Source organism: Pelophylax lessonae (genome assembly GCF_965119305.1).
Source record: "Pelophylax lessonae genome assembly, chromosome: 7".
In the NCBI taxonomy this organism is placed as follows: domain Eukaryota; kingdom Metazoa; phylum Chordata; class Amphibia; order Anura; family Ranidae; genus Pelophylax; species Pelophylax lessonae.
In genome coordinates this window covers 49,954,503-49,968,413 of record NC_138774.1, presented here as the reverse complement: position 1 = coordinate 49,968,413, position 13,911 = coordinate 49,954,503, and the positions used below count along the sequence as shown (strand labels likewise).

At 42.6% G+C, this 13,911-nt stretch overlaps 1 protein-coding gene across 2 annotated transcripts in view; it reads right to left on the bottom strand.

Moving 5' to 3' along the window:
• Positions 1-13,911, bottom strand: part of LOC309560277 (antigen-presenting glycoprotein CD1d-like) — a 293,187-nt gene that overhangs the window by 132,588 nt on the left and 146,688 nt on the right. The window contains exon 1 of one of the 2 annotated variants that reach the window (XM_082263871.1): positions 13,079-13,089. The exons of the other annotated variant lie outside the window; for it this stretch is intronic. Within the exon in view, the coding sequence (XP_082119997.1) occupies positions 13,079-13,088 (10 nt within the window). The 5' untranslated portion in view covers position 13,089. Of the gene's footprint in view, positions 1-13,078; positions 13,090-13,911 lie in introns of those variants that run through there. 2 annotated transcript variants of the gene reach the window in all.

Below are 13,911 nucleotides of genomic sequence, written 5' to 3'. Positions count from 1 at the left end.
AGGACCTGAATCGATTCTGAAAGCTGGGAGACTCCACATTGATGACCCCGGCCTCTTCCTCGTTGCTCACACTCACACTAGCAGCCCTGGTCACTGCTGGCCATCTTTTCTCCTCTGACTGTGTAGGAGCATACTTTGTCTCTGCCGCTGCAGTCTTTAATGCACTAGGTGGCCACTCCCCGACCCGCACTACCTACATGCATCCTGACTCGGACATTCGGGCCTCTTTCCATCCGCATGCTGGACCATTGACAGACTGCATGGTCTCCAGCTGCATCATGAACCCCCCCAGTAGAGGCCCCCGATTCCGCAGCCGACAAGGCACGAGTGACCCCGGTCTCCCATTTCGCACTCAACTTCTTGGGCTGACCTTCATTCGTCTTTGCCCGCAGCAGCAGATTGCCACAGTGCCCGCACTGGCCCCAAGCTTGCACACGCATGTTCACATTCAGACACTGAGGACATACCAGGCCCAAATGCTCCATGCCTCCTCCAGTGCACAACGCCAGTCTTCTGTCGGCACCATCCACACCCCTGTATCCCACAGAGTGGACATCTTCGGCTCTCCGGTCTGCTCCGCAGGTTCTCCGCCAACATGTGGGTTAGCCTCTGTGCTCCGGCTTACTTTGGTACTCGCCATATTGCTCCTCCACACACATGTCTCCCCCTCAGCCACACCCGGAGGCAGAAGTAATTTATAGACTTTCCTTCCCCCTCTTGATTGGCTGTGCGTGAGCGGTGCCTCTGCCCACATCTCTGGATTGGTGGTGGCTCCTCCTGCTAGGCAGAACTTTCCAGCGCACGCTTTCCCGCCCCGTACAGTAACCCCACCAATGCCACTCTCTCTCCGCTCAGCCTGCATGGAAGTTACTGTAAAGCGGACCGTGCCTCTCCTTACTTGTACCAGGGCTCCAATAGCGCCTCTATCACTCTGAGCCAGCTGACCCTCTTCGCTAGTCCATAGAATTGTCCCGCTGTCATATGCACGGGCAACATTTGTCTTCTTAGCACTTGTGCAAGCGAGATTCACCACACTGTACTTTAAAAATGTCCCACTGTCACTGAATGCATTCAAATTGCCACTATATTGGAAGAATGTCCTACTGCCATTGGATGCATGGACAACACTTTTCTGTATAGCTCTGGCACACACATGGCCCCTGGCACACCGATCCACGTGCCCTGAGCTGCCATTTTCTCCATCCACACTTGCATCATTTACTGTTAAGCAGACACAGTCCATGTTTACAGAAAGATGCATTTCTCCAGCCTTCCAGCCCATCATGGGAATAAACAGCTTGCGATTCTGACAGGAATTTTTCATCACTTGAACAAACAGCTTGCGATTCTGACAGGAATTTTCCCAGTGCCATGAGCAACCATTATTGTGCAATTTTCTCTTCATCCCACTCTTCTCTTCATCCCACTCTCCCTATCTCCTGTAGAGCAGGCTTCACACTTGCCTCGGGCATTAGAACACAGTCTTTGAGATAACAATTACATTTCCACAGATTTTCTTCGGCCGTTGCCATTAGCCACCGGTCCGATAACCCAGGGCGACATCCCGGGTGAGCCCCCAAATGTAGCACTACTCCCATGGGAGCTGCTGAAAGCGGGTTCCCCTGGGTTACCCATAGCAACAACTTGTGAATTCTCAGTACTTTAGATTCTTGGCTCAGTCAGTAAGCAGTCCAGGGGATTTGGTTTTTGTTGTTTTTTTTTTTTGTTTTTTTGTATGATAGGATGGGAGAAGGAATGAGTGGAATACTCCAACTTTAGCAAACTATGCACAAACTTGAGGACTTCTATCTATGTTGAATGCGGCAATGCCGCTCCTTCACCCTGCCACTGAAGTGAAGAATTTGAAAGTCAAAGTACTTGGTAGATTACTCTTCAGGGTTCTACTTGGCACCCCCTTTCTCACTGACTGTGTGTGCTGACCTTCTGTCCTCTGACCTCACTGGAGTGGTCCCCTTCCTGGGCAGACCCCTTAGCAAGCCCCCTGGTACTCACGGACACTGTTTTTCCCAGGTAGCTCTGCCTTCAGCTCCACTGTCAGCTTCTCCAGGACCTCTATGGCTCAGCCCCACACCTGGCTCACTAGGCCAACTGCCTATGACCACTTTCCTCAGCATACAGAAGGAGAGAAAGCTGTCACTCTCCTCCTGGGACTCTGCTTCCCGCCAAAGACACCCTGCCTCACGCGTGTTCGACACAAAGGGCTGCATGTCTTCATCGGGGGATTATGATTGGTTCGGTGTCCTGGCTTGCTTTTAAGGAGAAGATAATCTAGCCCTTCCCCAGTCCCTTGTGTCGAACACGTGTAGGGGAAGGGCTAGATTCATGTCAGGGATTGCAGTGCGCAGCGGTGAGAGGAGCTCAGTATAGGAGTAGAAGACCGGGATCATCTATTCACACGCTCCAGTTCCCGATACAATGTGTCAATAGTTTGGTGCACTTCAATCACCCAGGCAATGTGAGTGCTTTTTATGTTTTAATAAATAGAGGATTTTAAAACAATACTTGCACTCTTTGGTATACCTTTTTTAATAAATGTGAAAAAGAATTACTATTGATGATTATAAAGAGAAGACAGTTTAAACTTAAAAAGATTGAAAGCACTATTATACAATTGAAAGAGCAGCTAGCTCCATATGCGGACACAACAGAATACAAAAATAAGGAGAATGCACACCAAGAGGCCATACAAAAGTATGAAAAAAGGATACAAGCCAAGAAACAAAAGAAGTATAAAAGGGATATATTGGACTATAGAAATAGGAATGTATACAAATGGCAAGCTGATGAATTATACAACGGACAGGGCACGAGTGTGGACCCTGTCAGCGTGGATTCCAGGGAGCCATCAGAAATGGGAGATGATGATGAGGACTCTTGGATGGAATTTGGAACACCGAGAACTCCTTGAACTCCCAGGACACCAATAAATGGAGGAAGAAATAATGGAGAAAGATTTTTTGAATAAAGATATTCTGACAACGATCACAGAGAAAATACCCATTCAGGAAACCTAGGAAGAGATAGAACACCAATTAACTCCTACAATCAGATCGATACATACAACAGATTCTCTCCCCTGAACCATTATCAAGAATCCCAATATGAAAATAGGGGTCAATGGTTGTGGTCAACAATGGTTGGCAACAACCATGGAGACGGGACTATCACCAAGGGGGTCCCAGAGGAGCATACAGACCACAAGGGGACTACCACATAAATTGGAGAGAAGATGGGAGAAGACCCCAACAGGAGAACCACAGAGGATCCCCCAGACAAAGAGGATTCGATTCGCACAGGAGAGAAGAACCCCCCAGATTTTACGAATATGCAAGAAACGGAAAACAAGGGGAAAACGAGGGGGGTCTAAGAAAAAGAAGAAGAGAATATTAAGCAAGGGATTTTTTAACTTGAGTAGCGCAGTCTTTGAGGAGGATGAATTAAAACTTCTGGATCTTGGCCTCAAATATGCGCCAGATAAGAATCTCGATAAATTTGAAGCTTACATAGACCTGCAAAACTACATACGGTAAATCAATATCAAAAAATTTTTTGAGATCAAAAAGGACAAGGGAGCACCTCTGATAAGCACTGAATTTAAGCACACAGCACCTAAAAATAAATCTGTTTTTAACCCAAAGAACCCCCAAAACGAGAACCTAGCAGTTTTTAAAAGGATGGTGGAAGAGGAAATTAGAGCTTTGAAAATTAAGAATAAGAAAGAAAAGGATATATGGGACACTATCAGAAAACTGGAGAAGAAGAAGGGTATTGCAATCAGACCAGCAGATAAAGGGGGTGGTCTGGTCATCCTGGATCAAAAGGATTACGAGGAAGAACTAGAACATCTTCTTAGCGCGGAAGATACATACAAAAAACTTCCAGGAGACCCCAAAGGGAAATTCGTTAAGTATTTGAAAACATATATTAAAAAAGGAAAGGACCTGGGCATTCTGAACAACAAAGAAGCAAAGTATTTACACATAGAAGCAGCCAGAACTCCAATAATTCATTATTTTCCTAAAATACATAAAAATGAGGAAAAACCGCCCGGTCGCCCTATAGTTAGTGGCATCAATTCCGTCCATTCTCGATTGGGAGAATATTTGGGAACTCTATGGATCCTGTCGATAGTGAGATCAGCGTTTGTGAGGGACGGGATTACTGCCAGAAAAAGATCTTTAGCAAAGTGAGGGAGTTGTTGTGGCAGGATATGTTCAGGGATCCCACGTATCTTCAGGTTGTTCCTGCGAGACCTATCCTCCAAATCAGCAATCTTTGCCTGCATAGAGAAGATGACCTCATGGTGTGAGGAGTGTGAGTCCACGAGAGTTAAATGAAGATGTGACTTCGCTCATCTGAATTTCAACTTGGTTGACTCTATCGCCAAGATGTGCGATATCAGCCTTGCATTCCCTAAGGCATGATTGTGTATCCATATGGATGGAGGTGCGGAGTGTCCGCAGCATGTCCTTCATTAAGGACACAGAGAGTGGTTGGTCCGAGGATGGAAAGTCCTGAAAGGGGTCTGCAGAGGGGGCCGCATGAGTGTCCATGGGTGATGAATAGGCCTCATGTGGAGGGGGCTCAAACCTGGGCCTAGATTTGGCTGGGCTTCTGGAGGTAGGGGATGAGGGCTCCGAGGGAGGGGAGGAGGAGGGAGGTGGAGGACTTGCCTGGAAGTTGTGCTGCTGCTGCTCCCGATCCGATCCCACCTCGGATGGATGAGGGAGAAGTGCCGGAGGACAGGTCCCGGAGCCGGCGCCATTTTGGCTGCTTCCTCGCAGCATGGGGGGAAAGAATGCGGAGAGCTTCTTCACTGGCGGCGGATCTAGGCGGCGGCGCCGCATATCCGGAGCAGCGGTGAGATGAGAAGGAGTGTAGCGGTCCGGTGGAGCGTGGCAGGCGGGTGCGGGAGGCTCGATGGCGGTAGATGTGTCCCTGAGCGGAGCGGAGCTCTAGCAGTGTGCGGCCATGATCGTCGGCGGTCGCCACGCCCCTCTGGGAGAATATTTGGACAAATTCTTGCAACCCCTAGTTCCCAAGGGAAAATTATATCTCAGAGACAGTAAGCAATTGTTGTCGGATATCCAAAATTTGGAAGTTACGGAAGAGGATATATTGGTAACTGTTGATGTAAACTCATTATATACCAATATAGTGCAAAAAGACGGGCTGGATAGTGTAGAATGGGCACTTTTTAAACACACAGATTTAAAACATGCACAAGTGCACTTTATTTTAGAAGGCCTTAAGATGGCCATGAATTCAAACTATTTTTGGCATAAGGGACGATACTATGCACAAACGAAGGGAGTAGCAATTGGGGCTAAATATGCCCCCAGTGTCGCAAACATATTTATGCAAAAATGGGAGGAGGAACAAATCTTTAGTGTAGAAAGACCAAATTTGCGATACTACCAGAGATACATAGATGATATCATCCTAATATGGAGAGGAAACATGGAATCATTACAGTGTTTCTTCAATGAAATCAGCAGCAATGCATATGGGATTACCTTTACAGGAAATTGGGACAACCAAAAAATAGCCTTTTTAGATCTAGAATTATTTAAACAAGAGGGCAGACTGGCAAGTAAAACATTCTTTAAGAAAACAGATAAAAATGGATATATCCCAATTAGGAGTTGCCATCACCCACAGTGGTTGGGTAATATCCCAAAGGGGCAATTACTATGGATAAGGAGAAATTGTAGTAACATCCGAGACTTTGATGTCCAAGCAGACATACTGATCCAAAGATTTGTTGAAAAGGGATACAAAAGGAGAAATTTGGAGCACCTGAAAGAGCTAGTAAGGAACACTGACAGAAAAAAACCTTATAAAGGAAAACGAAAAGAAGGAAAGACAGAACAAGCACGAGTTTGCCTTCATCACTGGATACAATAGGCAGCACAAGGAGCTGGAAAGAATAATTAAAAAACATTGGCCTATACTCACAGCCGATAGGACCCTAAAAAAGATGTTACCAAGTAAACCGTCCTTTGTATATAGAAGAGCACCTACATTAAAGGACAAGGTGGTACACAACGTGATAAATCCACCCAAAACCATTTCCCTGCCTACAAGTATTAACGTTTTTTTTAGGTGCCGAAAATGCCTACCTTGCAGAAACAACAAAAGCCAACAAAGAAGGATAAAAAACTTCAGATCTCATACCACCGGTATTGAATACAAAATAAAAGGACACTTTCACCTGCAATAGTACACATGTGACTTATGTTATTGAATGTCCATGTCATCTTCAATACATCTGCAGAACTACTCGGCCCTTATATGTAAGAATCAGGGAACACATAAAAAACATCAAGAAGGGATTTGACAAGCACAATCTTTCCAGACATTTCAAAGAGGTGCATTCCAAAGACCCCTCTGGACTAATCTTCTATGGAATAGACAGAATAAAGGGAGATTGGAGAGGAGGAAATAAAAAAAAGAATGGTCTCTTGGAATGAAACAAAATGGATTTTTTTAATGAAATCCCTTCGCCCTGATGGGATAAATGTAGATATAGATCTGAACTGTTTTATCACAGACTTGTAATACAACAAAGGTGCAAATTTTAAAAAAATTAAAAAAATGATCTTTTAAAAAATTATTTTACAATCTTTTAAGCTTTTATGGCCTTTGAAAGCTGGTGTCCCTTAAACAGGTGTTCCTTGCCCTTATCCTGGTTTTAAAGATATTCATATTTTAAAAAACACCTGCAATTTTAAAAGAAATACCGATGTTCTCTTAAAAAATGTCTTTATAAAAAAATGTTTTTATTCACTAAAGTTTTTTACATTACTCCCAAACCATTTTATCTACACTTCTTCTTTTTTATCCTCCTCCATACGATAATTTTAATAATTTAAGATTTGGCTCAGGATCCCATGACCTCGTTTTTCCATGACATTTCCTATTTCCTCTTTTTTATGCAAAATTAAGCTTTTTTAGACTGGCTGTATGTTTTAAGGAATTCCCTCACTCTTAGTTTTTTCCGAAGATTCCCCTTGTACATATTTATGCAATTGGGATATATCCATTTTTATCTGTTTTCTTAAAGAATGTTTTACTTGCCAGTCTGCCCTCTTGTTTAAATAATTCTAGATCTAAAAAGGCTATTTTTTGGTTGTCCCAATTTCCTGTAAAGGTAATCCCATATGCATTGCTGCTGATTTCATTGAAGAAACACTGTAATGATTCCATGTTTCCTCTCCATATTAGGATGATATCATCTATGTATCTCTGGTAGTAACGCAAATTTGGTCTTTCTACACTAAAGATTTGTTCCTCCTCCCATTTTTGCATAAATATGTTTGTGTAAAACACAATTTTATACACATAATTTTTTATCTAATACAATTTTTCGAATCATGCCTCCTTTTTATAGTGAAGATTCCCGTTTTGGATTGAATGATTTTATAAGTTCTTAGAAGGAATTTTAATATTTTTTAATATTTTTTAAGATAAAGTTTTTGTGTTTAATCTTTATTCGTGATCAGTAAAGGCTGTCCTGAAATGATGATGGAATAGCTGTCCCTCCGTCCTCCGCAACTGAGCGGGCATTGCATAGAGGCACAATATGTCCTCTGACCGGCTTCAAGTTGCGAGCACCAATATGGCGGCGGGGGAGGCCGTATGGTTGCTAGGAGATGGGCAAGCTATTTATCTGCCGGAAGCTCGCTACGTTGACGCCGCTCCAGCAGATGTCCTCTGACGAAACGCGTAGGGTGGAATCTATTACGTCATTACGTCACTTCCGGCATTCGGAGCCTGGGCCGTGGAACGCGGAAGCTTCCCGGCTACACCAACTGATCTTGGACAGCCTAACCCGTGAGTTACTACTATTCTCCATTTTCTATTACATTGTGTACGGCATCATGGGGTTCCCTCTTTCTTTTTGAGGAATCAAAAGCTTGCAAACGCTCATTCTACCGGAGAAAATCCGAAAAATCCCATCTTGTGGCAAACAGGTCGTATGTGAGGTGCGACACCTAGTGGTCACACTGGTGGATGCAACCCCATTTTTTTCATTTTTTTTCTTTTTTTCATTCATAAAAACTCTTTTTTTACTTGACCTTTTTACTAAGTGGAATCTTTCCTTATTTATTTGTTTACACAAGCACTTTTATTCCAAGGAGGAATTATTTTATTTATTTGGTTTTTTTCACCAAGCACAACTTATCACTAGTAAATTGCACTGTATAATATATTTATTCTTGGAAATAAAATTCACTGTTTCTCCATTACTTTGGCATATTTATTGCACAGCACTCAGCACTTTACTATTGCACCTTGCTTTGGGTCCAGGATAAAAAATTGGTTATTCTTGCCATACCACAAGTCACTAGTGCACCTTAGTTTGGACCCAAATATAAGTTCTCTAATAGTGTTTGAGCATCACTATTTATGTTGCCACATTATCCACGTAGTACTTAATTACTTTAAAGGTAGCGCCGTTGCAACCTCTTTGCACCTATTTCATTTTTAACCCCCAAGGGTTCGGTTGTTGGCAGCTTACACCTGTTAATCCTTATACATTATTAACACAACTCTATAGTGCTGGTCACCCCCGTTCATTTTAATACTTGCACTATGTTACACTTCTTTTCCTGCATGTGAGTCATCCCAGAGTGTTCTGAACCCGCTGAGAGCTTACAGGGTGAAGGAGAGGAGCCATCCTACACAACCGTGGACTATCTCGAGCTCTGTCTGATCAAGCTTAGCTGCTAAGTCACACACCCCAAGGTGAGATACCCACCTGAAGGAGGGTCACAAGAGTGGAGGTGATACACTGCATCCTAATCTGTGGATATTCAAGCACTGGTGATTGGGAATTGTCCCTGCACAACACCTAACCATGATTATATTTAATTTCACCATGGACACTTTTATTCCAACACTTTATTTATTTTGAAGGACTTCCTTTTTGTTTCATTTAGGGTCCATTCACACTAGCGCGACTTGTCAGGCGACTTGGTCGCCTGACAAGTCGCGGTCGGTCGCTCCCCATTGAATAGTACAGGACCCGTTCTAATAGGAGCGACACAAGTCGCTCCGACTTAGAAAAAGGGTCCTGTACTACTTTGGGGCGACCTGGAGGCGACTTGCATTGACTTCAATTATATGAAGTCCATGCAAGTCGCGCTTCACAGGTCGCCCCACAAAATCCTGTCGCGGCAGTGTGAATGGGCTGTTAGTAGCTAATGATTACTATTTTGTTACATCACACATTTAATCGTTTGGGGTATATTGCTGTGGGTTAAGAATATTTGGACAGCTATTTGCACAGCATTTGAACTTTTTGTTTGATTATGTTATAATTGCACAGGTGTTTTTTTGTATAGTTATTCACACAGGGTCATTAACCACTTGCCGACTGCCTAACGACGATTTACGTCGGCAGTCAGCCCCTCACAGGCAAAGTGACGTAGATCTACGTCGCTAGCCTGTGAGGGTCTAGGGAGCTCCCGCACGCGCGCACCCGCTCCCGCGTGGTCACGGACCCCCCCGCCCGTGTGACCGGCGGACCCGATGTCCGCCGGTCACTCTGCGATCGCCGCTGCAGAGGGAGAAAGTCAGGCGGCTAGTGTAAACAAGCCGCCTGTCATTCTCCCCTGTGTAGAAACAATGATCACACGGTTCTACTATGTAGGACCGTTGATCATTGTTCCTACAGCCCAAGCCACAGCCAATCACAGTTAGAATCACGCCCCTAGGGACACAAAGTTAACCCCTTCACTGCCAGTGTAATTTTACAGTAACAGTGCATATGTATAGCAGTGATTACTGTAGAAATGTCACTGGTAACCCCAAAAGTGTCAATGTCAGTCAAGGGTCCGATCTGTCCGCCCAAATGTCGCAGTCCCGCGAAAAAAATTGCAGATCGCCACCATTACGCGTTAAAAAAAAAAACAACAAAAATGACAAAAATCTTTCCCTTTGTTAGTAAACGCGATAACTTTTGCACAATCCAATCAAAATACGCTTTTTGCGATTTTTTTTTTTTTTTTTACCAAACATATGTAGCATAAAACGAATTGGCCGAAAATGTTAAAATTTTGATTTTTACATTTTTTTTTTTTGAGGAATTTCATTAAAAAAATTGTGAAAAATATTGTTATTTTTGCAAAATTGATGTCTTTTTTTGTTTATAGCGCATGATCAAAAAATCGCACAGGTGATCAAATACCACCAAAAGAAAGATCTGTTTGCGGGAAAAAAAAGGACATCAAATTCGTTTAGGTACAGCATCGCACGACCACGCAATTGTCCGTTAAAGTCATGCAGTGCAGAATCGCAAAATACCCCCTGGTCAGGAAGGGGGTAAAATCTTCCGGGGGGCTTAAGTGGTTAATTAGTGTGATCACATATAGTGGAATTAGTATTCACATCACACCTGATTATAATTATCTACTTAATTGGTATATTAGTATACCTGTTCTCCTACACCACATACGTATGAGTTTTAAAACCTTTTAGTTTGTATTTGCGCAGCACTTTTTCTTTATATTCTATATCAGTCACCTTAAGGGGAGTGATTGGTGCTAGCGGCATAAACATAAATTAACCCATAGTAGCTCACAGATTAATATATTATTTTTGCACACATTATCATGGTTAGGATGGTTGGCAGCCTTCAAGATGCAACTATTGCCTCAACTGCTCTACTGTGTATATATACCGATCAGTACCTATACCTGTACACAAAAATTTCTTTCATACTCTGCAATCCCTATTATCCAGTCTTCTCTGGGAGCATAAAAAAGCTAGAAGTACCTTCGCTAAACTCAGCAAAACAAGAGAAATGGGTAAGTGGGATTGCCAGTCCTCGCTGATTATCATTTACTAGCCATATTGGCACAGCTTAGAGGGTGTCTTTCTAAATCAACTACTCCTCTTTGGGGCAAAATTTAACAATCTCTTATCCCAGGTGGCGGCTTGTATGATTTTGTTTTAGCTTTCCCTCACCTAAAATCTACACTTACAGATCTCCCTCTCCCAGTCCTAGCAACCCTTAATTATTGGAAAACCTTATTGTCCCTCAAAACACATTTATCCCCTACTACCCATTTCTCCATGCCCCTTTCTACTTCATCACTTATAATTCCTGAATTGAGTATGGACCAGTGGACAAAGAGGGGAATCAAATGGACTTATACTGGGGTCCCAGTGTCAAATGGACTTATACTGGCGTCTCAGTGTAAAATCATTTGCTTCTTTGCAAGCAGGTTATGGATTACCTAACTCTAACTAATAGTACTTTAACTATGTCTGTGTAACATCATATCTCAAACGTAATACTTCCCTAAGCTATGAATTATTTTGCTGGATCAAAATATGTCTTACTTCAAATGAGGGCCATAGAGGAGGCATTTCTTTATTTTACAATTTTTTTCAACGACAACTCTATATTCGTGAAAATGCCTTCCACGCTGGCCTGGGAGAGGAACCTTAAATCATCCTTTTGGGATGCACAATGGAGTAAAGTTTTACAATGCGTATACTTCTCCACTAAATGTACCAAGCTTGGGGAACTTTCTCACAAAGTTAAAGATGGTATCTAACACCGAACAGGATTGCAAAGTTCCGCTCTTCCATGTCCCCTTTGTGCTGGAGGAATTGTACACAAGTAAGCACAATTGTCCATATATTGTGGTCCTGTAGCAAACTGGCACATTTATGGTCTAGACCAGGGGTCTTCAAACTACGGCCCTCCAGTTGTTCAGGAACTACAATTCCCATCATGCCCAGTCATGTCTGTGAATGTCAAGTGTTTTCCAATGCTTCATGGGATGTGTAGTTCTGCAACAGCTGGAGGGCCGTAGTTTGAGGATCCCTGGTCTAGACTATTCATAATCCTCCTCCAAGTAACAGGCCTACCCATACAGCTCTCTCCATCACTGGCCCTCCTAAGCATGGACATAGAGGATATACCACTATCCCTTAGACAATTCACTACCCATCTCTTTTTGGCAGCTAAACTAGCCATACTTAGACTATGGAGATCCCCATCTCCCCCAGAGGTGAATGACGCCATACATACACTCTCCACTCATTATACATATTAGAGTATGCTAGCATCAATAGCTGAAAATACTTAGACTTCAACAAACAGTGGCAACCTTGGATAGACTGGTATGAATCCCATATGACACTATAAGGTACTATTTTAAAACCTCTTAGAGTGTTGACTCCTTAGACCATTGAGCCTACGAATAGCTTTCTATTTGAGTCCTGAGTCACTGAGTCCTCCTGAGTTTTTTTTCTTCTTAAGTTTTTTTCTTTCCCTGTCTCTCTTTAATTAGTTTTTACGATTTCTGTGAATTGTTGTTCATACTCTTTTGCCTTGCTCCACCCAATGAAGAGCATAGATGGTATTGTGACATCCTACTTTAACTGTAGTTGATATTATGCCTCATTGCTACGTGTGCATAGCCAAATGTGAAAGGATCAATGTATGCACATAGAAAGACATTGTTTTTCTGTTACTTGTTCTGCACCATTTTCTGTGCTTTTTCTATCACTATGATGTTACCAATGTGATATCTGTATTTGTTACCTTTTTTATTCCAATAAAAATTATTGAATTTAAAGAAATTACAAAGCATTTCCTGAACAGCGCCCATGTCTCCCATATTTACAATATTCTCAATGCATCATGGCAGCTGCTTAGCATGGCACTCGGAAGCAAGTGGAGATCATTAGAGTAGCAGTGTCTATTGCAGTGATTTTCAGCTTCCAGGGGGATTAACCACATATGGTATATGCATAGTTACATTGGCCCAAGCTTGGCCAATGCAATGAGGTAAAGATATCCATACCTTTAATTTATTTTTTAATCTCTTTAGGACCGCCCGCCCGCATTGTACTGTGGACAGGTGACTTAAGATAGATAAGTAAATACTTTGTCATTGTCTCAAGTATAAAAAAAAAAAATACTCACACTTTTTAAATATATAAACAATTAATATAAAACCGTTCCATGTTATTTTCTTACCTGCTGCTGTAATGCTCAGTGGTAAGAGAAGCGATAAAATAAAGCATGGGAGAGGAACCTTCATCTCTCTTTAAAACTTCTGCGAGAAATAAAAAGCAGCTATAAAATCTTAGTACCAGGAAATGCACTTGTTCGTTTATGCAAAAAGGGAAAATCTGTTTCTGATTTTATTGTCTAGGAGGAACTGGATACTGAGTAGGTTTCTGTTGCTAAACACAAGTCACACAGGGTTGCTTGAAAGACCCCGCGTGTCCTAAAGTTTATCTAAAGCTATTAAAAATTTAATTTCTCTATCGTTCATTGACGGACGCAGTTCCTGATGCATAACAGTAGGGTTATACTGCCCCCTACAGGAGTAGGACACTAAAATGAAAAAAGTTCTGGCTACACCCTCTCTCTTCCTGCATAGGATGTCAGTTTTAATCTGTCCAGTCAGGAGTAAGGACCTAGTTCCCTGCTGGGATCTCTGGTCCTGGCAAAGTTTTCTTCTAGGCTTTTTTTTTTTTTAGTTAGCTTTTCTCCGTTTTTTTTTTTCTGTGAGATCTACAAGCAACTATGCCGGATCGGCATACTGTTTTGCCGCTTCCTTTGCTGGTTAACTTCTTGATGTCTTTTTATTTGTGATTCATACACTGTTCTGTTGCCTTGTACCCTGAGTTTTGTTTGTGTGTTTGCTCATTGTGAGCACTGCATTGTAACCTCTGTTTGAAAATCAATAAAAACATTTCTGTTAAAAAAAAAACTATGCCAGATCGGGGCGACGGGTTGCATGTATAGATCCAGTAGTCACCCCAGCCGGTCAACGAGCGTGCGCAGGCCTTAGCTCCTGGGTAGGCCGCGACATAGTCCCACTGAACGGGGACTGGCCCTGCGAGTCGCAGCAGTCC